Source organism: Andrena cerasifolii, chromosome 6 (assembly GCF_050908995.1).
Source record: "Andrena cerasifolii isolate SP2316 chromosome 6, iyAndCera1_principal, whole genome shotgun sequence".
Classification (NCBI taxonomy): Eukaryota; Metazoa; Arthropoda; class Insecta; order Hymenoptera; family Andrenidae; genus Andrena; species Andrena cerasifolii.
This window is the reverse complement of record NC_135123.1, coordinates 7,190,500-7,214,284: the sequence shown is the minus strand read 5'-3', so window position 1 is coordinate 7,214,284 and position 23,785 is coordinate 7,190,500. Positions and strand designations below refer to the sequence as shown.

The window sequence follows — 23,785 nt, the reverse complement described above, 5'->3', positions numbered from 1 at the left end:
ATGAAGATAAAGTAATAATACTTTCTGCTTTAATGAAGTTGATGTGTCTTTCATTACTTCAGTAATATTACGTTACTTATATTAACCATCGGTTGCCACACTGGGTCAAAATGACCAACAATTGGACTTTAATTTTTTAAGCAAAAAATTGGACAGTGATTTTTTTAAGCAAAAAAATTGTCAGGAACTTTTTCTTTCAAGTTTTTTTTAAACATGATGATACTTTAAATATTAATTTTCAATGACGGATATATATACTACAATGTTCAAACTTGATGTAAAAAAATTTGCGACTTAAAACAACAGCTGATTGAAAATTGGCTTGGATCGAATCGACCCAGTGTGACAACAATGTTCGAAAAAATAGGTGTGACAACCGAGGCCCGAGGGTTACGTAATACTTAATTATATTAACTAATACGATAATGTTACTTAAAATGTTACTATTTAAAATATGAAAATATCCTTAATCTCTTCTGGCCACTCTTCTTGAATATCCTTCCCTTTTCGTTGCAGCCTTAAGGATGATATTAAAGGATCCGATGAAAGTAACATCATACAGAAGAGATCTTAATTCTCTACCTTGATATTTTGCAAGTGTTGCTAAGTCTTAACCTTCGATATTCTTTGTGATTAGCCTCCTGAGCTTCCTCAGACAATTCTCCGATTGGTAAAATATGTCAACCAATAACATATTCACCATGGCTCAGAATTTTGTGAACTGTTGGTGTTAAATTTCTGTCTGGATACGTTTCTTTAAAATAAATTTAGGGTAGTTCCCGCATACTTCAGAAAAAAGCTTGTGTTTAATTTTTATATTTTTTCCGTGTATTCTTGTGTTTTTCCTTTAACGCGCGAATCTCGTTTTTAAGATTTGTATCTTCCAATTGAATTAACTCCTCGGTATCTTTTATATATTTAAACCTGAGTGGTCGGCAAAAATGTGTGGATGATGGTATGGGATTTTTCCATACTTCGGTGGCATTTTCTTCACTATCTGCAGCAAAATTTAACCTCAGCAGAAGTAATGAAGTTATAAATAAATTTGTATCGGAAATGTCATTAGCATTTACGGAAAATGCTTGTTTATATTGATTCTGACCTGAGGATCTATCAAAACCATACTTAGAATACAATATCAAATCAGCAGAATTTAATTCAGCTATTTCTTCTGGTAGCTTAGTTTGCAGAATTCTTTTAGCAGCGTGATCCAACAAATCTTGAAGATTACATTCTGCCGATATTTCCGTGGCTTTCCAATTGTCTGGCATTGAATTCTTCTTTGTTTCCGTAATTACAGAGTAAGGAGGGAACACATGCTTTACTCTTTTTTCTTTGTAGATGTTGAGTTAGTTCCTGATATTTTGCCTTAGATAAACCTAAATCAAGGAAAATTTGCGAAGCTTCTTGAGGAGAAAAGGTATCTAATTCTGTCGGTGAAAATATGGCATCGTATATCCGATCTATCTCTGATTTCTCTGCTTTTTTCGATAGCCTCTAAAATTTTTGCTGATAAATTAATATTTTAATATTAATATTAATATTAATATTTTTGCTCTAAAATAATTGGAGATGATAATTTCTGGCATATCTATTTCTAAAGTGGATAAATTTTGGTTTATTTCACTCCTTTTTCGTCTTTTTGACCTGTCAGAACTCTTTTCGTACGATTTCTTTGGTCGACCTTTTGAGGTGCTCGGTATCGGTACACTGTCTATTTCATTTAGACCCTTTATGGAGAAAGTTGTTTCCAGCCATCGGGAATTCTTCGTCAAAAACATTCCTTTATTACAGTATGAAGATTTGTATTTACTTTTTACTTTATTGTAAATTCCAGCAAGGTTGATACTAAAGAATCGTGGTACACCTTCATATTTAACTCCACACTTCTCCGCTATCTTATTAACAATTTTTTTTCACTAATACTAGTTTCTTCTATAAAGATATTAAATAAAAATTTATATGTATACTCCATTTTTATAACTATTATGCGAACACCGGACTGAACTCAATTAAACTTATTTCAGAATAATTCACCGCAGTAAAATCACGCTTTATCGATCACCAAAGCTGTATACTTTTCCTTAAACTTCTATATTATGCGTAAACGGTTAGAGACGGGTATCATTCTTACTCGCCAGGGACATATGGTAAAATTATACTACATTAACAGTCGAACGGTGAAACGTGGTGATTCTTTTGTTTCAAACAATGTAAGTAACTCGAAGACATTGTAGGCGAATGCTTGCAGCTAGAAATAAATGTTCCTGTCTATACTTGGATCATTCTATCCTAAAACACTCAGAGTTTAATTATTTAACAAAAAAAAAGAAAACAAAAATATTTCAAAATATCAAGGCAAAGAGTTAATCAAGATCTCTTCCGTATTACGTTACTTTCATCGGATCCTTTAATATCATCTTTAAGGCTGCAGCAAAAGCGGAAGGATATTCAAGAAGAGTGGCCAGAAGAAATATTTTTGAATATTAAATAGAAATAATGTAAGTAATGTTACTGTATTACTTAATGTAATTAAGCATTACTTAATATAAGTAACGTAATGCTACCTAACTAATGAAGGCCACATCAACATTCATTAAAGCAAAACGAATTATTACTTTATCTTCATCCGTTCAAAAGTTATAGATTTTTGGCCGGTGACGCACCGATTTTTTCCCACTGTGCGCCGTCCGTCGTGGAATGTATATTTTTTGACGAGTTTTCAGCCCGGCGATGGGTAGGAGGGACGTTGGGGGGTGGCACAGCCCTCCGCAGGCTGACAGACCGCCGCGTCGGATGGAACGAGGACAAGGATGGAGTCCGCGGGAGCAGTGAATGCGGCGAGAAAGAAGAAGAGGGCTCGGTATGACGGGCAGGGGAGCAGCGGTGGCAGAGGTGGAACAGAGGGGGTCGGAGTGGGACGGGGCGTGGGTGTCGGGGGTTGGAGAGCGGCGAGCGTAGGATGAGAAGCCGCTGGGAGGAGGAAGAGGCCAGGGAGGAAGCCGGAGAGAGCCGCGGGAAGGGTGGAGAGCGAGAGGAGAAGGAGACACACGCGCGCGCTCAACGCTTGTGGGGGTGGGTAAGAGAGGGACGATAGAGTGCGGTGGAAACGTGGGGGAAGGACGTGGGAAGAGAAAGAGGCCAGAGACAGAGGCAGGAAGAGAAAGAGGACCGAGTAGAGGGTGGAACGGAGCTGAGGGGCGAGAGACGCGAGGCGAGAGGGACGGGCAAGATAGGCTGTCTTTCTCGCGTGCAGACCACCTCCGTCGCTCTCCTCCTCCTGAGTGAGCTCGCCTCACCGTCAGCCTCGACCAGCCACCCTCACCCTCGTATCCACCCGCGAACTGAGGACAAAAATCAATATGAACGTGTAGCCATTTCTCTTTAATCTACCGCTTACTGGCTAGGAACCGAACCGAACTGCGTCGAACCAGAACCGGACTGGTCGTTCCGTGGCTTTCTCTCTCCCTCCTGCACCACCTCTGGCCATCGCTCTACCTCTTTCTCCCCAAACGCGCATCTCCGTCCTCCTCTTATTTTCCCGCGATCGCTGTCGCTCGTTTTTCCTCCCATTCCCGCGTTTCCCTTTTTCTTTCAATCGCCCCCCCCCCCCCTCCCGAGCGCGTCTACGCTCCTCTCTCGTACCTGGCCGTTTTCGAAATTAGTAGCCACCGATACGCGGCTACGAAATGCAAGGAATTTTCGATACCGACCACCCCCTCAACCTGTCCCCCACCAACCACCCCCCACCCACTGGCGCGACCCCCTTTTTCTTCTGATCGCTTTCCGTCCTCCTCGTTGTCTCCCGCTCGACGCTTCTTCCCGCCCCGCTCGCTCTTTCGCCGTCTCTATTTTGCTCCCGTTTCTTCCGCACCCCCGATTCACCCCCGAGCGGGCGGCTCGACGCGCACGTGAGAAATCGAGGGATGACGATAACGCGTCGATCCGGGGTGATTGAACCCCTCGAACGCACCAATTTTCGTTCGTCCCGTCATCGAACACCCTCTGTTTTTATTTCCCGCGGCTCTCTCGGACCCTCCGACCCAGGGATGCGTTTCAGAAATCTCCATTTCGCGAGCTTATCCTTCCGGCCAGCTATTCCGCCGCGGAGCGAACCGCGGCCCTGCCAATTGTAACACGCTGATCGACACGATTAATGACGATTCCACCCGTCTTCCGCAGCTGGCATTTAATTGCAACGATCTTAGAACCCACATCTTTGCCGCTGCCCGATTCTAATTCCGTCGTAATGAATCGCTGGCGAATCGAATTAATACTTACATTAGCCGGATTCCAGCCAGACGGTGCCCGCCGATCGATTTCGGGAACGGAACGCGAAATTTTCCTATTTAATGGGGGTGCGTTCGACCGACGGCGAAACCGCCGAGAATCGATCGATCGCCACGGGAACTCGATCTCACCGCGTTACGACGAACCTGTCCGTCGTTAAATATTCAAGCACCGTGCTTTGACCGCGGCTCCGTCACGTAAATCCAATGATAAGTTTAACGGTGTAACGAGTAATTAGCCGGTAATCAGATTTACCGTGACGTTTCGGGGTCATTTCACGTCCGTCCGCGGGGGAGCACCGCGTCGCGGCCTAGTTTTCCCAATTTTCCGTCACGATCTCCCTCCGTTCTCGCAGCAACGGATTCCGCTTGCCACAGCTGTGCACCGGGCCCGTAGATCGAAGCCAGCGGCCACCGAAATCATTTGCGATTAGGAGGCCGGCGCGATTGTCGGCATCGATTTTGGGGAGATTTCATTGAACGGTGACGTGAATTGACGCGTTCGAGTGACATCGAACGAGGGATTGACGCGTTGGTTCGTGAAACGGTTCGAGATGGGATCGATCTCGACAGCGTGGGGGGTCGGGTCGACGCAAAAGTCCACGTCGTTTAGGGATTCTACTTTGTCTCGGATCTTGGACACGAGCTGCTTCGCTTGTCGCGTTTCCTTCGGCTTCTTGGAACCTTCTTCGTTCTTTAAAATGCACGTCTCTCTCTCTCTCTCTTCCTCTTAGGCGTCCAAGGGTTCCACATCGACGTGGAATCATTTCTGCAGTTCAGTTCCAATTCGTTCTGGAAATTGATGCGTGAATTCCACGCGGAAATACCGCCGGCGTCCGAAAGTTTCACTATCGATTTTCCTTTCGACTTTCCCGCCCGAGGCGCATTAACAACGCTGCAGGATGTAATTGTATAATGACGATAATTCGCGGGGCGGTACGGTCGGAGCAGTATTTCGTTTCGAGTTAGGTGTCCCGAATATCGGAACTATTGGTCTAAGTGGAAGTAGAACGAGTCGATATAGGTCAGACCGTGCTCCGTGTCACACTATCAGGATTTCGATCACTGTTGCGCAAGAAGATAAACATATTCTGCTTGCCCAAATTGAACGTAAGGTAAGCTAGGGAAGGCTTGGTAATCACAACATGTGTAGCAAATATTCAAGATGGCGCCGAAGGGGGAGGATCAGAAATTACTAACTCTCATCAGTGATCAATCAACGTCGGCTTGGGTCAACGATCACGGGCGATCACAGCTATCGCAGCCACTAAAAAAACCCTTCCTCTTCCTCGACTGTTTCTACCATCCCCTACGAAGAACACCAACCGATCCAACGTCATCAGAGTTCCCGGTATAAAGCAATCAGCAGCCACCTCCCCCGGAGAACAACAGAAAATTCATGGATCGTAGGGGAACGCGAAGCCGCGAAACAGTCGGTGGAAAGAACGTATCTAGCGAATCGCGGATACATCCGCTGACCGGGCCGGAAGCATTTTTCCATTCCATTGTTATATCCGCCGTCGGAGGAACAAAACGACGGAGAAATAATGTATACACGCGAGCGGCGCAGCCTCACCCCTAATACCTCTTAATGCTTATTCCAGTCGCGGACCGGAAGTTAGCCCAGTTCTGCTTTCGTTCCGCCATTCCAACCCCTCTTCGAACCCCCCTGGAACCCCGCGAACGCCGCGCGTGCACTCGGCTCTCTCCCTCTTTTTTTTTTCTTTCCTTGGTTTGCGTTTGTTTTGCACGAAGAAGCGGAAGATTTATCGGCGCGGAGCGATACCCAGCTGCAATATTCAGCGCTGGAAGCTTAGAGCTCGCCGTTGGTGCCGCACGGAGGGATGGTTGGGGTTTACGTGGACAGCAGCTCGCCCTACGGTGTACTGTGTTGCCGTTGCCACATATAGATTATTGATCAGGCAATAACTCAAGGACTAGTCGGCTCGCATATTACCACCATACCAGCCGGCCAGGCCGGCTACGTTCCGGCTAACGTTGGTACGCAGTAGTTATGCTAATTAAAGGCAACCTTTCGGCCCGTAGCCGACATAAACCCCGGCCATACCTGGCAACATCATTATGCGCACATGTGCCTGTCGTGGCCCAAAACGAATCCCTCCAGGACCCGTTAATCACTTTCTTCTCTTCCTCCTCCTCTCCACCCCCTCTCCGTGTCTCCCTTTTTATCTTCCGAGTTGCGCAAGCTTTCCAAGCCTTCTCTCCCACCAGCGTCTTTATCCATGCTTCCCTGGATAACTGGCCGCTCTCTTTTTGCCTCGCCTCTCTCCTCCTCGTCGAGACTATAAAAATTCACCGATACGCGCTCCTCTATCGGTTTTGTCCGAATATGAATACCTGAGAAGCGAGCCCGGTAATAATGCATTTTCCAACCCCCGCGCTCGCCCCCGCCGACCGACGCCGTCCGCGCACCGCGAGAGCATTAATTAATGGGTGAATTAAATTTTAGGCGACCGCCAGCGGCGTCTAAATGTTTAATTAACTGGTTAATTAATTGGCGGCCGGATGCTCCCGTTACAATGGGTGGTTCTCGTCCTACCCCCTAGTCTCTCTCTCTCTCTCTCACTTTGGCCTCCTCTCTTGACGCACCGACGTTGTGCATTCGTCTTGTTCTTGGTGAACCTAATTCCAGAAACCTCGAAACGCGAAACAGTTGATCTTCGGACGAAAGAGGTAGCGCAGAAGTTAATGTAACTTCTCGGTTTCTTTAGCCTGCTTTTGCTGCTCGACGTTTCGCCCGGAAGCCTGTATGGTAATGTGTTCTAACGCGACATTAACGACTGTAACTCCAGAAAATGAGCGCGTATAAAATCGAAGCAAACTCTACTGAAAGTTCATCCAAAGAGTGCCAGTCGCACCACGCGTGTCGATTCACATCGCGGTCTTGGAGTTGATTCCAAACTGCAATCGCTGGTGTATTTTGTTACCCCGGGAGCAGCGGCAAATACAGTCGTCGGAAACGTGGAAACTAGACTTCTCGGTTAGACAGTGTCGATGGCTGCCGATAATGGATGAAGTAATATTCCTCCTCCCCTCGGTCGCTCATCTACTTTCATCTACCTCAATTAGACCGCCCCGACTTACTCCACCCCGCCACCCCCCTAAAATTTCATCGAACACCCGAAACGTTCCAGCGAGGAGCAGAAGAGATCTCTCATTCTCCGAGCGTTACTCGCACAACCGAATCGATAAGCCAGCGTCTCCGCGATAAGGCACAACGGGGTGGTGGGCTCGCCGGAGACCCGAGGGTGGTCGGAGGAGCCGTGTGTCGGCGCAGGACGATTTTATAAACCCGAAAGCATATTCTCGAAGCGGAGTACGGCCAGCCACTAGAGTACTAAGAGGATTCCCTCCGAAAAAAAAAAAGCAGAATGGAGAGGGGCTGTGGGTGGTAGGTGGTTGAAGGAGGGATGGTGGGTGGGTCTGATGTCCGAGTAGAGAAGCGACAAGAGCCTTTCTTCTTCTGTCGCTGCATTTTCCATAAGTGGATCGTTACGTCGATCCGCGACGTTATATCGGCGGGGCGGAGAACGGATCCCGAGCGAGAGGAGGAGGTTGAGGGGGAGGGCGGCGTATCAATGCGAAGTGGCCGTGGAAAGAAGGAAAAAAAAATGTATAATGAAAATACTCGAGCTTATAATAGCCGTGAAAGTCGGCCAAGAAATCCTGTACGATCGGTGCGCCACTCGGAACTCGTTAGCTGGGATGCATGAATTTCTCGTCTCCTGCTCGACGACGGTTGTTGTTGTTGCCTTTATGCGAGAAGTACCCGCGTCGATTATCTGCTCCCCGCCTCCCCCCCCCCTGTTCCCCTGGCTACCTTGGCGAATTGTTTCGCTGCCTATCGGAGGAATTACTTTCTTTCCTTTCTATTTGTTTATTCGTGATTTCGGAACGGGGCGGATCAGGGGGTGGTAATTGCTGGTAATTGCGGCTTGATGAGGTATTATTCCCTGTAAGGAGGCATTCTCGTCGCGGGAGGGAGGGGGAAAACGATTTCTACTTAGGAGCCTTCATTGTTGCTGCGTTCCTCCGGTTTCTCGTTGCTCGAGTATCGGCGGCGCGTGGAATGGCGCGGAGCGAACGAACTCGGCGCGCGTCTCTTTTGGTTCTAAACTTCAGAATCCCGCCCCCGATAAGTCGGCCTATGTACTAGCGATTAATAACGCGGTTACTGCGGGAAAGCGGAAATCCTAGACGTAGTTGCGTCCTCGGGTCCAGTTCTCCTCGAGGTTCCGAAGGCCTCCTGTTGTGCGCCTTGCACTGGAGCCACGAAATCGATCGAGGTGAGCGTTAGAAGCGTTTAGACGCGCGTGCACCTTCCTCGCCCTGCCGGAGATAACGTTTTCGTGTATCCTGGGCGTGGGTTGGGAGGACTCTTAGCAGGGGTGGAACTCGGAAGTCGCGGGAAAGAAAACGACCAGGAGGAAGGATCAAAGGATCAAAGCGTCTGACGACAGGCAGCCGGTCGAGACGCGAAAAATCGTCGACCCAGAAGGGGCGCTGAGAGAGGGGGAGCGTGAAAAAGGGGTAATTAAGACCGTGATACGAAACAACCTATTCAGGGGAGTCGTGGAACGTATCAGAATCGGGAACAGAGGGAGGGGAAGACGAGGAAGGACAGTTTCAAAAGAAAACTTGAGATGAGGCGGATGGGAGGGGGTTGAAGGATCGAGGAACAAAAATGGTGGATTGAATCGGAGCGTGGAATTCCAGGGAAGAAGAGGACGGAATTGTTGGTCAAAGGAAACGGAAGATCTATCGATGCTGAAGTTGCGTCGAGGGGGTTGAAAGATCGAGAAGCAGAATTGGTGGTTGGATCCAGCGGCTGGGCAAAGAATGGTTTGGGTAAAGAAAAGGCTGTCGCCTAATAGGACGGGTGAAAGAAACAGGGGTCGGTCGGAGGCTGGGAAGGTGAAAGAGGAGGTTGGAAGAGGCTGATGGGTCAAATTCTTGAAACCTGCAGCGACGCTATAAATTCTCGGTGTTAATTAGGGTTTTGGGACATTCCATGCGAACTCGGACAGATTTCGAAGTAAGTTTTCGTAGATTGCTGAAATTTGAATATGTTGTAGTCTTTAGTGATATTTAAACGTACCACAAAGGATTTTTCAAAATTTTGAAAAATGTCGATTTTACAGCAGATTGAAGTTAAGTGCTAACTTTTCTTCAATACATTATAGCTATGGAAGTAGTAAACGGAGGGAGATGAGCTTTACGGTGCTTATAGAGAAGACATTGAAGTTTTAAGAAAAAATTATTTCAGTTTAATAAAATAATTTGAACCATTTTTATGCAATTATTTTAAACAAATGCAGGTTTTTAAACTGAAATAATTTTTGCTTAAAATTTCAATGTCTTCTCTATAAGCACCGTAAAGCTCATCTCCACCCGTTTACTACTTCCATAGCTATAGTGTATTGAAAAAAAGGTAGCACTTCACTTCAAACAGCTTTAAATATCACTAAAGACCACAACATATTCAAATTTCAGCAATCTACGAAAACTTACTCCGAAATCTGTCGGAGTTCGCGTGGAATGTCCCTTTGAAAAGTCACGGGTTGTATTCTGTTCGAACGAAACTTAGGAATCACTTAGAAATCGTCGAAATCATGGGAAATCTTGGAAAATCGAAACATAGAGGGTAGATGGAGGGGTGCTAGGGTTTCTTGGTTCGACTTTTGTGGCGGCAACGAAACTGGCGGCCAATGGCGTAACGCAGCTGAGCCATTATTGGAAACTCGTTACATGCACGGTGCCCCACGCCGTTACAAAGGCACGCCACCCCCGACCAACCCCTTCCGACCTGCCGCGCCTCACCATCCCTGCGGCCTCTGTTACACAAGTACAGGGCAGAAGCAACTACGTCGTCGTCGTCGTCGTTAGATCGCACCCCCGCCTCGTGCCACCCTCTCCGCCGGTGTCCACCCCCATCGCACCCCTCCGGGAACTTGGTCTTATTCGGTTCTACCTACTTACGCAGAATTCCTTATCCTGCTGCCGCGCCTCTTCATCGAATCTGTTTATGCGCTCGAGGATAGCTTTGAGCGCATTACTATTTTCATTGGCGAGAAATTCTTTCGCACATCTGATTGCGAGATTTGCTTCCGCGGAGAACATGCACCTTGCTAAAATCGATGGTGGAATTCTTCAAATTTTTCTATTACCGCAGAGAAATCGGGACGAACATAGATCGCGGGAGTAACCCGTCAAACGGGCTGTCAATCAAACTCGCCGATTCGCAATGAAGACACGGAAAAGGGGGTCGGACGGATTTAACGGGGTTCATTTCGAGGCAACGACTAAATGGACGGGGGGTGAATTGATCTCGACTCAACGACCAGATAATCCGATCAATAAATCGAATCTGTCGTTTGCTTTCAGACGAGAAACCGATTAGTCGGAACAACCGAAACCAGACGAAAAAGGGGGGTTGCAAACTGGAAAGGGGGGGGGCGGAATAAAGAAGAGTCTGCATAGATACATGACTGTTTAAAAGTATCCGCGAAGCAGTGGTCATGTAAATTTCAAGAGACCGACTTTTCGGCGACGAAGCGCGGGTTAATGTAACGATCGAAACGTCGATAATAAACGGCCATTCTGTAATCAACGAAACTAAATAATTCGAGTGTCCCGATGGCCAACAGCGGCTGTCAATTTTCAATAACGTGGTAAAAAAGCCAATTGGCCAGCGACGCCCGGATTAACCTGTGTTTCATAGCCGCAAAAAGAACTGCAGGATGCTGAACAGAAGTGGGATGCAGATGGCATCCAGGGGAACTTTCGTTGGACCCCTGTGTCTGGACAATTGGGTAACGAAAAAGCGCGGGAACCGAAAGTGGCAGTGGCAAGTGGAGCAACACACAAGTCGGACCTAAATTCCCACAAAAAACTTCAAAAAAGTAAAAGAATTTCGCCAAGTACATGAAATCAAATAAATCACCAAAGAATAGAAGAAGGTATAGAATATGGAAGGTATTCTCAGATCATCAGTACACATACCTTCCCTCTCGCAGACTTTCACATAATTTGTTAATTTAAAACTCTGACAGTATGAGTACACTTTCATTATTTTGCGTTTTTAAATAATTTTTAATCATCGACACCTTGGCCTTGCCTGGCCACGCCAAGTATTTGACTTCCAGGCCGCGGACATCTAGGCGAATATCTAGATGTTACATTTTATCTTCACGCTATTAAAATGTCCGCGATATGGGTAATGAAATGTATGAACACAGAATTTTAGCTGTGTATATGTAGTTGTGTCATCTTAAGCGCAGATGGAAAGCACCTTTATGTACTTGCAGCTCATTTTGATTTCACATCTTTTTTTTATATTCTAATTATTATTATCTTCTATTCTTTGGTGATTTATTTGCTTTTATGTACTTGGCATAATTTTTTTACTTTTTTGAATTTTTTTGTGGGGATCTCACTTCGTTTTACAAAGATAATTTGCATAGGGAATGACTTCAGATAATTTTTAATATTATAACTTGCAAATTATCACGGGACAGAATTAAGGATAAATCAAGTCACAGCATGTATATATATATATATTCTCTAGATTATTCAATCCAGAATGTTTGCTAAAACGGGGATTCATTGTACAGATTCTGAACCGTTCGAAGTAGAAGAACCCTATGCTTGATCAGCCACGCATAGCCAACGGAAGAAAGACAATCTACGTAGATTTAATTTCCGAGAAATCTTGCGAATTCGCGGTTATATATTCGTCTAATCTACTCCCACGTTTTAGCGTGGTACGGAGGAATCTCAAAGCCCAAAAAGTTAATCGAAGATGGTGGGAAAATTGGTTAAATTCCGGCTAGGAAATTGTACGTCCATGGAATCTGTGAAAATGCCTCCTCCGTGTTCGCGAGATAAATGTGGCAATAATATTTCACACACCGCCGTCGTTACAGGGACGCGGGGGTGGGTGGTCGGCGACGGCGTCGTTCAAACTCACTTAAATCCTCGAACATCGTCGAAGCGGACCGCGAGCACGGTTTAAGATTGATTCGACGAGCTTCCAGCGCATTTATTTAGCGGGCTGCGAGAGAAGTCGCTCCCCTTTCGCGTGAAAAATCACTGATATCTACCCGAGACGTTTGCTCCTCGCATTATACACACGTCCCCCGGAGGGTGAAGCCACCCCCTGCCATTTCTTTGGCCTCGAAAGTTCGGTCGGGGACGAGTCCTGCTCGCTTCGACGCCTGGAGCTGCGAAAGTAGCGAGGCTCTGTCGCTGATCGCGTGTAATTCTTCGGACTTGGCTGGAAAAGTTGCGCGGAAAGGGTGTCTTTCCGAGGGTGAGTTTCAGTGGACACTGAGTGAAATAGGAATGCCAGGGACTTGCAGAATGGTAAGATTTGAAAGTTTCATTAGAATCGAAAGAAAAAGATAGAAATTTCAGCGGAACACCCTAGCAGGTCGGAGTCTTTTAATTCCTCTAGAAAATTCCCAATTTCTCGCAGGATATAACCACTCCCGAGAACCCCATCCCCCGAGTCTATCCTCTCAGTCATCGGATATCTAGGAAACACGAAGACGCTCTAAAGGCATTAACGACTTTCCAGGAACATTTTAAAACACGGAGCGCCTGCGACCAGCCACCCTCACACCAACCCTCGGTTTCTCGTCGTCCACCCCTGCGACGAAAGTGTCCATCCCTCCCCCGTACGGCAGGGAACAACGGTTCATTATCGAAAAATTGATCTGATTAGGCGGTGGCCCTTTCCTCGAAACTTTTCACCGGACATCCCTCTCGGTTCCCACGTCTCGCGAGAATCGGCCTTGCGAATTAAGGGACACTTAAACTCTTTACTCTTCTGGACCGCCGGTGGTCGAGGCGCTCGTCGATGGTAGGAACTTTCATTCAGGACATGCCGCGTTAATTGCCTCGCCGAAAGAGTCGCGACACTTGTGAAATTCTGCGCTGCGAAGTTTCCAAGACTTGCAAAATTTCTGATTATCACGTTTTCAGGGGGTTCGCCGCTGGAGTTTTTAGACGAGTTTTTACTCTCCACCTTCCTGACTTCGCCATCTTCAAATCTTTCTGCTCTAATGTCTCTCGCTGAAAATCCGAAAATTTACAACGTTCCGGGCTTCTTTCTTAGAAGCGTTACGAAGTCGAATGGAACCGCGACGCCTGTTCATTTGGCGGTGGCGAACGTACGAGCAAAAGGCATCCCCTAGGTTTATCGAGCACCGGTGGTGGCAGGGGGTGGATGATCCTGGGATTTTCGCGGTTGCGCGTGAAAACACCGGCGAACATCGCGGCAGTGGGATATTGTTGCTCGCGGCGTGCGCTTGACAAGAGCCCGACGAGCCGCGGCTTGAATTCCCGCGATATCTCGAAACCAGCTCGCATCGAGGAGCACGCGTGCGATAGCAATTAATTTCATCAGTAACGAGGTAATTAGTTTGAGCGACGGTGTATCGTTTTGCTCGATAGGCATGCCCTTCGAATAGCTGAATATGTTGACTCTGGAAATCTCTGCTCGCCGGCTTGACAAGCCTGATACCTTCCCGATGGAGCCCTGCCATCCGCAAATGCAAGAATCCGAGTGATGGTTTCAATTGTTCAAACGTACAGCTTTACAGGCTTTCGAATTTCCAAAGGAAAGCCCGCCTAACTCCCGCCACCGTCCAATCAACCCTCATCTCTGCGAACACTAGACTAGAAACTTTTAAAAAAAAAAAGAATCCTCAGCATCAGGGAGGTCCAGTGGACGAAGTCTAAGATCGACCGATGTCCCTTCGACGATATTCCCCGGCTAACCGTCGAGCGAAGAAGAACAACGGCGATCGAAAGAAAGCAACCCCTGATCCCGATGATACGCTCCTCCCCGAACCGCTACCCTTCAAAATGGAGAAAGAAAAAAAAAACGACGGGAAAGGAGGAAAGTACAAGAGTGGCTCACCAAAAAAGAAAAGGAATACAAAACCGCGATAGTGGAAGGGTTGACAGGGGGCTGGAGGAAGGGATCGATCGGCGTCGAAGCGTACCCGTTCCACGGGCAAGTCGGACGAAAAACGTCGGAGGCACGTCGAAAGTAGCGGGAAAGCGCGACGAGGGAGGTAATCTCGCTACTCTTCGGCCGCTCATTCGAATCCCACGCTAAATTTCAATCTGACGTGTACAAAAGTCGAGCCCTTCCGTCCCCGCCGCCCCTCTCCGTTCGCTTCCTCGTGACATAGGAACGACTCGTGCTCGAGGCAACGGTCCATTTCTGCGATCCTCCGTCCTACCCCCTCCACCCTCCCAATCCTCCCGACCACCTACGTACGTCCTCGCTGCACACGTGTGCACCGGTCCATTTGAATCTAGCCACTCGAACGCGCGCTAGTACATTGCCGGGCAAAAGTTTCGCGCGATTGGCCATGCAAAGATCCGCGGGGGGGAGGGGCGATCGGGTGGCACGAGGGATGATGTAATTTCAACAGGGAGGGAAGCGCGGCGGGAGGGCGCCCGTTGAAGCGAATGTGGGTCTTCTTAAGCAAGATTTTTCGGAGGGACTTCAAAGGGGTGAGATTGATGTTGCTTAATCACGGTTCCGTGGAAGTTAAGAGGGTTGGTATTAGGACACTCTGGGCAAGGACGCGGCGAGACTTAGAGAAGGTTAATTAATTAATTATATAAAGGGCAATTAATTACGATTTCGCGATGACGGAGAACAGGGGGTGCACCGAGAGCAACCCTAAACGACCCTCGGTCCTAAATTAGCCGTTTAACTAGGAGTCTAAGTGGAAACGCAGATATAAAGATGCATCGGACAACGGGATTTTGGTACCCCGACCCTCGAGCCTCGGTCGAACCGGATCCTGGACAACTCCTGGCGGAGGAACGAGGAGCACCGCGACTGCTATACTGGAAACGGTCGAGGAGAGGTCAAGACGAGTTCTAGGCCCCGGGTAACCGCAACTTTTGGCCGATAGTGTACGTGTAGCGGTGCGTACGTGTGGCAGAGCCACCCCCTTGGCTGGCGGAGTCCTTTTAAGCCAAGCCACCCCCTTCCGACGGCGGTATCCATACCCCGAGAGCGTCCATTTCCTACCTCCCCGCCCCCGATACAGCAGCCTAGGCAATCCGTGGTGTATCGGCTCGCGTGTATACACAGAGCAGCGTCGCGGCGCACAGCGTCGAGGCGCACCTAATTAAACTTCACCAGCGCACGGCCCGAGCACGTTAGACTTTCATTCGTTCGGCTTTCTTGCCGATCCACCCTCGAATCGAACCAGCTTCCAGGCTTCTTCCGCGAATTGCGCCGGGGCGGGGGGGGGGGGGGCGGATTTTTGAGCCCGTATCCGGGCGACTGATTTTATTCCATCCCACCCCTCTCCCACCTCCTCCCCCACCGTTCCCTCTGCCTCCTCCCTGTCGTCGTCCTCGAGCTTTTCTGCGTCGTTTTCTATTAGGACGACGAGAATGCCGGGGAAAAATGAAAGTTCGAACTCGTCGAGGGCGCGTTTTCAACGAGGAAATCCTTTTTCCGCGAGTCTCTTTGGGAAATGATTGCGAGACTTATTTGAATTTCGAGCCCTCTACTTCGGGCCGCGTTGGACTTGCGAGGAATTGCATTTTTCTTTGGGAGGGTGGAGGGAGGGTGATACTTGGGAGAGGCATCATTGTCACTGAATCAGTGAGTACGTATTACAAGTATCATTGAATATAGTGGCAGAGTGTAATGGATGATGCATAGAAGAAGGGGTAGAATGTTTGTAATGATGCCTATGTTGCGATCGGGGATGAATTTGGTATTAACTATTTGTGCAGAGATTCCCTTGCTCTCTCTCTCTCTCTCTCTCTCTAGTCATACGCCGCTAATACGTATTCTGTAGGGTAGACTGGGGTGAATCGGATCAAAATAAGAATTTAGCCTATATTTCTTACATCGCGATGGAAATGAGCATTCCGATGGTTCTTAGTACCTCGTCCCTCTCCCCCGCACCTACCGCAATAGCCCGGCAATTGTTTTAAGTCATTGTTTAAAGCTGGCATACATTTTCAGTGAGATGAACGCGTGCGAACGGTACAATTTTGATCGAAATCTAACCTACGTAATCTGCAATTTCGTATTTGAAATAAAAAGTGAGCTTGAAAATTCAAATGTGTTTATTTTCATTAGTTTTCACGGTGATTAATAAATAATTGTAGCAGATATGACGATATATATATAAATCTCGCGCGCCACCAATAGTCTATTTAACAGTTTTAGCACTCGCGTTGACAGTTGGCGCCGTGCGAGAACTATATATATCGTCATATCGTCTACAATTATTTATTAATCAGTGTGAAAATTGGTGAAAATCTTCCTTGTATATTGAGCAAAAACTTTGTCGCTGCGAGTTATATGTACCTCAAAATTGCCTCGATACTTTTTAACGGCGAACGTTGAAAAACATGGGTTATATCCAGTATTACTTTTTAATTAAATATTATTACATTTGTTAACGTAAGGATTTTGTGCATACATTTTACGGCTTCGATAGAGTTTTCTGATGTTATGTTTTAAGTTTCATAACGATCCGTTAATATTGACTCAAGTTATCGCAATATATGTTTACAGAAATAATGAATTTGGGGGTTGAAAATTTTTGGTTTATAATTATTTGCTCGAAGAGTAATGATTGGAGAAACAAACTGTAAATAGATGAAATGTGTGCCGTGGCGCGCTTTACAACACTATATTTTTTAAAATTCAGTTTAACAACATTCAATTTTTCAATATTTCTTACCGTTTGGACAATAATTTTTTTGCATTTTCGAGCGCTAATCTCCTTATTGCATCCGACCCTTCAATTAATTCATTTAAGGGGTCATGCTCAGTCAGGAGACCGAAAAAAGGGTGGTCTTTGGAAATTTTTTACTCAAAAGCTATAATGAACGAAGGTTTTTTTTCTCGAAATATTGATTTGGGAAAAAATGGCTGATGTTTAAAGTAAAAGTTTCAATTTTTATCATAAATCTTGCCTGATTTTCGTGAATTAAAAGAAAACTATGCATCGGATAAAAAAATCCTTCGTTCAAATACTAGATAATATAATATAATAAGTAAATTCTTTTGAATTTTTTATTTTAGATGCTCCACTTTCGAGCAGCAGTGGTCACCGCAGAAGCCTTTTTTTAGAGAACCTTCGAGTGATGGACAATAACTTAGTTATTGGTAAATATTTTTAAATAAAAAAACTACGACGCACGGTACTAAATACAATCCTTAAGGGGTTAGGCCACCTTGGACGGAGCAAAATTGCAGTCATATTCGGCATTTTTTTTACGAAGATAACGAAATAAGTAGAAAATTTAATATGAAGCTTGTTAGTGAAAAAAATGATTTTCCCATTCGAGAGTTGTACAATAACAGGCTTCATCTTAAATTTTCTGTTTATTTCATTATCCTCCTAAAAAAAATTCCCAAAATGTCTGCAATTTTGCTCCGTCCAAGGTGGCCTAACCCCTTAAAAGGAAAAAAGATTTTTTTGAGAAATGTGTTGTAGCTTTTGTGTAAAAAAATTTCAAAGACCACCTTCTTTTCGGCCTCCTGATTGAGCATGACCCCTTAATTCTCCCTGTTTTTGAAATGTAGTCGCGTGATATTTAGGAGAAGACTGGAAAATCGAATCTTCCCAATGGATCTGATTAGTTGTTTAGAAGATTGATCTTCTCCTAACTGGGAAGTTCACGGTGTGACCAGAGGTAAAGCGCGAAGCAGCGACCGACCGATCATTTTCTATTAACGTGTCCGATCGGAAAGTTCGACGAGTTTAAACGACTGCAAAATTCATGTCGGATTCGACGAACCCGAGCGATTCTTTCGGTCAAAATACTGCTTGCACGGTGCCCGATAGAGCTTCGCATTATTCAAAACTCTTCGATAACGTACGAATCGATATAAAGTTGGGATCGATTACTTAATTCAATTGTCCCGGGTAACGGGAAAAGGCCCCGTATACGTGGCACGGACTGCCCGCTCGAAAACCGCGCGATCGTGACTCGACTTCCATTCCGATTCAAATTGCCGCGCGCACTTCCCGAAACCGAGCGCTGTTCATCTTCCTCTGCCTCCCCCGAGAACGCTCGACCGTCGCGAATATGAATTTAGCTTATTCGCCCCGCGACTTATTTTAAGCAACCATAGCCATCGAGAAGAAAGCAACCGGCCACCAAATCTCCCGATCCTCGGGGACTAAATAAGGCTGCTCAATTTCCAATGAAAGCATGTCCATTTAATTCCCGAACTGTCGGAAATTCGCGACCCAATTCATCCCCGTGCGAATTATTGAACGAGCGACCGGGGACGCGCTTATTATTACAACTTTTTTCCGTATGCAAGGTGCCCCAGAATTCAGTTTTATCGGGGAATTTTCGTACCAAGTCCCTCGAGTAAATCGACCAACCCCCACCTACGGGGCAGGAATCACCGAAAAGAGTGGCAAATTAAAAATGAAAGGATACGAGTGAGAACGATATGCCTTGGTTCCCCGAAAATCTCCACCCCCCGCCGCTCGCGATCGACTCGCACGCACACAGGGGGGGCTGTCCACCCCCGAGCCCCACCTCGGGGAAACGCTCGATCAAACATTTACAAGAATTTACTTCCGTGATGGTTGAACGGCCGCCTGGAAGGGTTCGGAATGGCCGGATTAAGGGAAAGATCGTTCCTCCGCTTTTAGGGCTCGTTAGGGAGAGCTAAGAAGGGCATAAGCGACTTAATTTCTACCGAACAGGGAGGGAGGGGCAATCGATTATTCCCTCTTACCAGGGGAACCGTTAAAAACAGCTACGAAAGTTTGCGCAAATTTCTAAGAGCTGGGTGATTAAAAGAATCGCGGTCTCCTTCGTTCATCGATCTTTGGCATAGAGTTCTTTAGGGGGCGTAGATTGTATCGCGACTGAGTGGGAAATCTAGCAACGCACGAAGACGTCCATGCCAGCTAGGCATCAGGTCCTTTGTTATTTCTCCCGGCAAAGGGAGGAGCCTGATGTAATTTTAAACGTCTCCCTGTCGACGCTGAAAGGGAACGCCCGGGGTGTCTTTTTGCGCGCGCATTCTTTCCGGAGAAGGCGCCCGTGTAATTTTAAGTAAAATATTAAAAGTGATGTATTTTGATATTACCATATGAGTTGTGAAACTGTTGGTGATGAGACTCGAGACCGGTTCCTGGGTGGTGGATATCCAGCATGGCTTCCGGCTCGCCTCCGCTCTCAGAGCAGTTGCTCAGGGCTAAAACCAAACCGATAGACACACACCTTGCGTTTAAACTTCAAATCAGTTTTCATGGCGGCGGTCCGTCATTCCGCGGAATACCCTCGCTTATAATTTCTTTCGCGTTTCTCCGGCTCGTCTTCCGACTTTCGCGCCACCGCCCCTTCCTTTCTCTTTGCTTTCCATTCGAAGGCCCCCGGCCGGAGGGTCTCGGAAAGGAAACGTCACTTTTCGTCACTAATTTAGACGCTCTCCCCCGTTGGGCTGGTGTTTCATTTGCAAATCGAAGCGAATCTTACTGAAGTTAGTTCATTAGATACCGGGGATTCTAAGTACCAGCGATTAAATGTTCAAATTTCCTCAGATTTAAATATCTACGTTATCAATCTTACAGTCTTCGACACTTATAGTTCAAGCTAAAGGAGAATTTAACGTCTGAAATTTCTCATCGCGATTTAAAATAAACAAGAAGCTACGTCAAGGGTTGAAGCAATCAAACAAGCAATTCTCGAGCGGTAACTCGTAAAAAGACAGAAAAAGTCACGTTTCCAGAACTGATGAGACGCCGAGAGATCGATCCGAAATTATTCCGCGTCCGGGAAAGGAAGGGTGACGACGAAAATCATCGGAAACAACGCGACCGTTTCAATTCTCTCTCTTTCTCTCTCTCTTTCTCTTTCACTCTCTCTCTCTCTCTCTCTCTCTCTCTCTCTCCATCTTTCCCCCATTTTAGAATTGAACCGAGGCGCGTGTACGTGACTTCGTTCTCCGTTTCCTCGTTCGAACACAAACTGAACATAATCGGGGAACGAGGGGAAACGTGCCGTGAAAGAAATCATAAAACACAAAGCAGGGGTATGTCACACGTTCACTTAAAAGGTACATACACAGTAACTTATGCAAAATTCCGTACGTAACTAAACTGGCCAATCGCCGGCGATCGGCAGCGTCTTCGAGTGTCTACCGGGGCCGTTTCCAAATGGCGAGCACGTACGTCATCGAAGAGGTGGTTGCAAAAACGATCGCGGCCCGGGGGAGACGATCCTTTGCCGAGGAAACGTCTGAAAACGATTCTTTCGACAGGCTGCCAATCCCGAGCGTTTGTCAGCGCGGACTCGGATCGAGTTTGTCTTTGCAAACGACGAGAGCTTGGCAGAGGTCTGCTACGTTCATTTAATCGCCATTAAATAGCGTTCCCATCGGCCCGATTAGGAACTATGAAATTTAAGCAGGAGCGAAGTATTGGGAGAGAAGCGCAGCTCTCTCGCCGAGTGTCTGCCACCGACGTGGGGTGAACGTCTGGTGCGAAAAGGTACTCCAAGCGCAAGTATAGAAAAAAAAAAAGAAGGGAGCAACTAAGAAACGATCGCTTCGTTCTAGAAACGAAGGGGAAAAAATCTCGACGGGACCGTCGTTTCCACAACCACCTCTTCAACCAAGATCGATCGTCGATCCACGCGGCAATTTCGAATACAGATTCGAAGACGCTGCCTCGCTAGAGCAGCCAATACAATCTACGCTGAAAAAAAAAACAAAACCAAAGTGAAGCAAAAGAAACGAAAGAGCAGGTAGAAATCAAAGTACGCGGGAGGCTGGGGTGGGGGGACGAATGCACACTGGGGATGAAGGAGGTTAAAGGCGGAAGAATATCGCGACGAACTGAAAGAAACGCGGAACGAAACCATTGGACGTCGCGAGAAGCGAATTTTCGACAGATTTTGCCCGAGGTGCGTGTCTTTGTCTATCCGTTTGGCTGGTCGAGGCCTACAGGCGTCTAACAGGAGAGCGTGTCTCGGGTTGTTTTGCGATTCTGTGGACCACGCGAGATATCGATTTCCGGCTCGACAGCGCCTTTGCGCGTGGACGTGGTCTCCTCGAGGCCTGCTCCTCTGCGATCTTCCATGTAGACTTCCGCTCGGTTGTTCGTCTTCGGGTGATGGCGGGGTGAACACCATCGAGCATCAATTAACCCTCCCTTGGGGGCAGGGGTGCGGGTGAAAAACCAAAGGGGTGGTAAGAAGTTGAATTATGAACGTATCGAAGAACGCGAAGCTTTTAACTTCTAAGGAAGGGTGGCTGTATTACGTAGTTCTCCGACCGACAGGGGGTTGATCTCTGTAGAATTTTATTTAGAACACATTTTTCGGTGTGCTCTACTTGCTCTCATCTCTGTAGCTCTCATTTTTTGCAGGCCTGGTTTGCGGGGCGAGGAAGTAAATTTGTCGGAGGGCCAAGGCGCGACTGCTTGTTATTGGGGCTGCGATCTTATTGGCTCCTTTGTCGGAAAAGCCGAACGATTTTTAAGCGAAAGATCCGCGGGAAAAGTTTTTAAATCCCCATTCTAGGAGCGACCGGGTTGTAAATTACTTCTTCCCGAACCCCCAACCCCCTTGACATCGAGTGAATTGAAAGGTACTCCGTCATCCCCTCGCGCGTCTCCGACGAGCGTTCCGAATAATTTCGCGAGCCGGTTTTGAATAATCGTTCGGATATTCGGGGTAAAACGATTATGTAAAGTTGTAAATTATGCCGAACCTCCGGCCAATGCTGAAGAAGGGCGAAGAAACCCTCCCCGCCAGGGGGGGGGAGGACACTTAAGGGGGATCCTTGACCCGAAAAGTCTGCTTGTACTTGTGACTGAAAATCTCTATAAAACATTCGTCGAGCCTACGGAAACGTTGGCAGCGGTTACTACGACAGGAAACGAAAGAAAGATCTCGCCGGACCACAGGGAGGGACGTCGAGAGTTACATCTACAAAGGGTTGAACCGTCGCTCGAGATTCCCTTCAACCTCCCGAACGTAGGATACAGTCGTTAACCTCGATACGCAATTCAGCAGAGAAAATGAACAACGTGACTCGCTTCACCGGGGGGGGTGGAATTCCTCAAGGTCTTCCCTCAGCCGTCGAAAGTTACCAACCACGTTCACGAATTTCCTCTACACAGAGAAAATGCCCATTAAACGCAGCGCGCGGTCTAACAGTGGGGAAAGGAAGAATCTCTCTGGCGACACGTTCCACAAACGATTGAAACAGCGTTCAAGGTCCTCTTCAACCCCCGTAAAGCGTCCGCCGGAGCGTCGGCGAGATCTCTCCCCCGGAGCATCGAAAATAATCATTAAGGATACGACTCGCTCGCGTTAACGCGAAAAAGAAACGGAACGAGGCCAGACCGCAAAGGGTTGAGGGTCGACGCGAGCTCCTTTTCTTTCTCTCCCCTCGCGAAGAATCATCCCCTTCCACGTCGGTACCAGCCTGTACATACGCGAGTCACGTACGTAACAGTAGCAGACTGACATGTATGCCTCGTAACAGTAAGCCGGTTCCCACTGAGAACCCTGTTACTGCGCGTCTACGTGGTGGAAAAGAGGGTAGAAAGCGCGCTGGCGCGCGCCGGGGAGAGAGAGAAAGAGGGACCGGGGGGTTGTCAGAGAGAGTAAAAGCGAGACTTTGTGTAATACGTGTGTTCCGTGCGCGGTGTACGTAGGCATAGAACCGCATGCATGACGCGAAGGATGAGTCAGCTCATGGAAAGGCTGTTCTAGGGAGAATTCATCACGAAACTTTCCGGAAATATTTGTCCTTTTTTTTTCTCTCTTCGTCGAATCCCACCCCACCCAACCGGCGAGCACTCTTCTGACGAAGTTTTGAACTTGCCGCGATAACGATCTTCCCCCTTGCCTTCTTCTTTCTTTCTTTCATTCTTCTTTGGAGTTAGTTGAGTATCGTTGACGAGGACGTGTCTCTATTTAGTCATTTCGAATTTTTCCCTGGCCCTCTGAATCGATAACTGGACTCGTTGATTTTCGGCGCGTGCTCAGCGGACGATCGGAATCATTGACAGCTGTCGGTCGACTGCTGGCGAAGTTGCGCAAGCGATTGCGATTCGAGGAAAAGGAAGAGCAGGGCGGCGTTCGCGACGATTCCTTTCCATCGGTCGCGAACGTTGTTCTTGTTAAGCGTTTACCGAGCCGCGCGGAGCGTCGTTCGAGGAGAGAGCAGGCTTATCGTAAAACATACCAGTGTCACCTTTCGTTTATCAACGACCTGAGTGAAGTTTAATTCGAGCCGAACGAGCGGCTCGACGCGCTTTCAGCGGCCGGCGACAATGCGTTCAGGGGAACGCGATCGATTTCTTTTTTTAATCCACACCGCGGGGGGGGACTGGGAACATTGTCGTTATTGTTGCAACGAGAATGGGCCACCGATCCCTTCGATCCTCATTGGGAACGATAAAACTGGTAGTTCGCAGTTTCGGCTGTAACCA

The 23,785-nt window shown here is 47.3% G+C and overlaps 1 protein-coding gene across 4 annotated transcripts in view; it reads right to left on the bottom strand.

Moving 5' to 3' along the window:
- LOC143370467 (uncharacterized) overlaps nucleotides 1-23,785 on the bottom strand; it is an 80,854-nt gene that overhangs the window by 43,770 nt on the left and 13,299 nt on the right. For 2 of the 4 annotated variants that reach the window (XM_076815622.1, XM_076815620.1), the window contains exon 2: nucleotides 19,429-19,536. The exons of the other annotated variants lie outside the window; for them this stretch is intronic. In XM_076815622.1, the coding sequence (XP_076671737.1) occupies nucleotides 19,429-19,536 (108 nt within the window). The remainder of the gene's footprint in view (nucleotides 1-19,428; nucleotides 19,537-23,785) is intronic. 4 annotated transcript variants of the gene reach the window in all.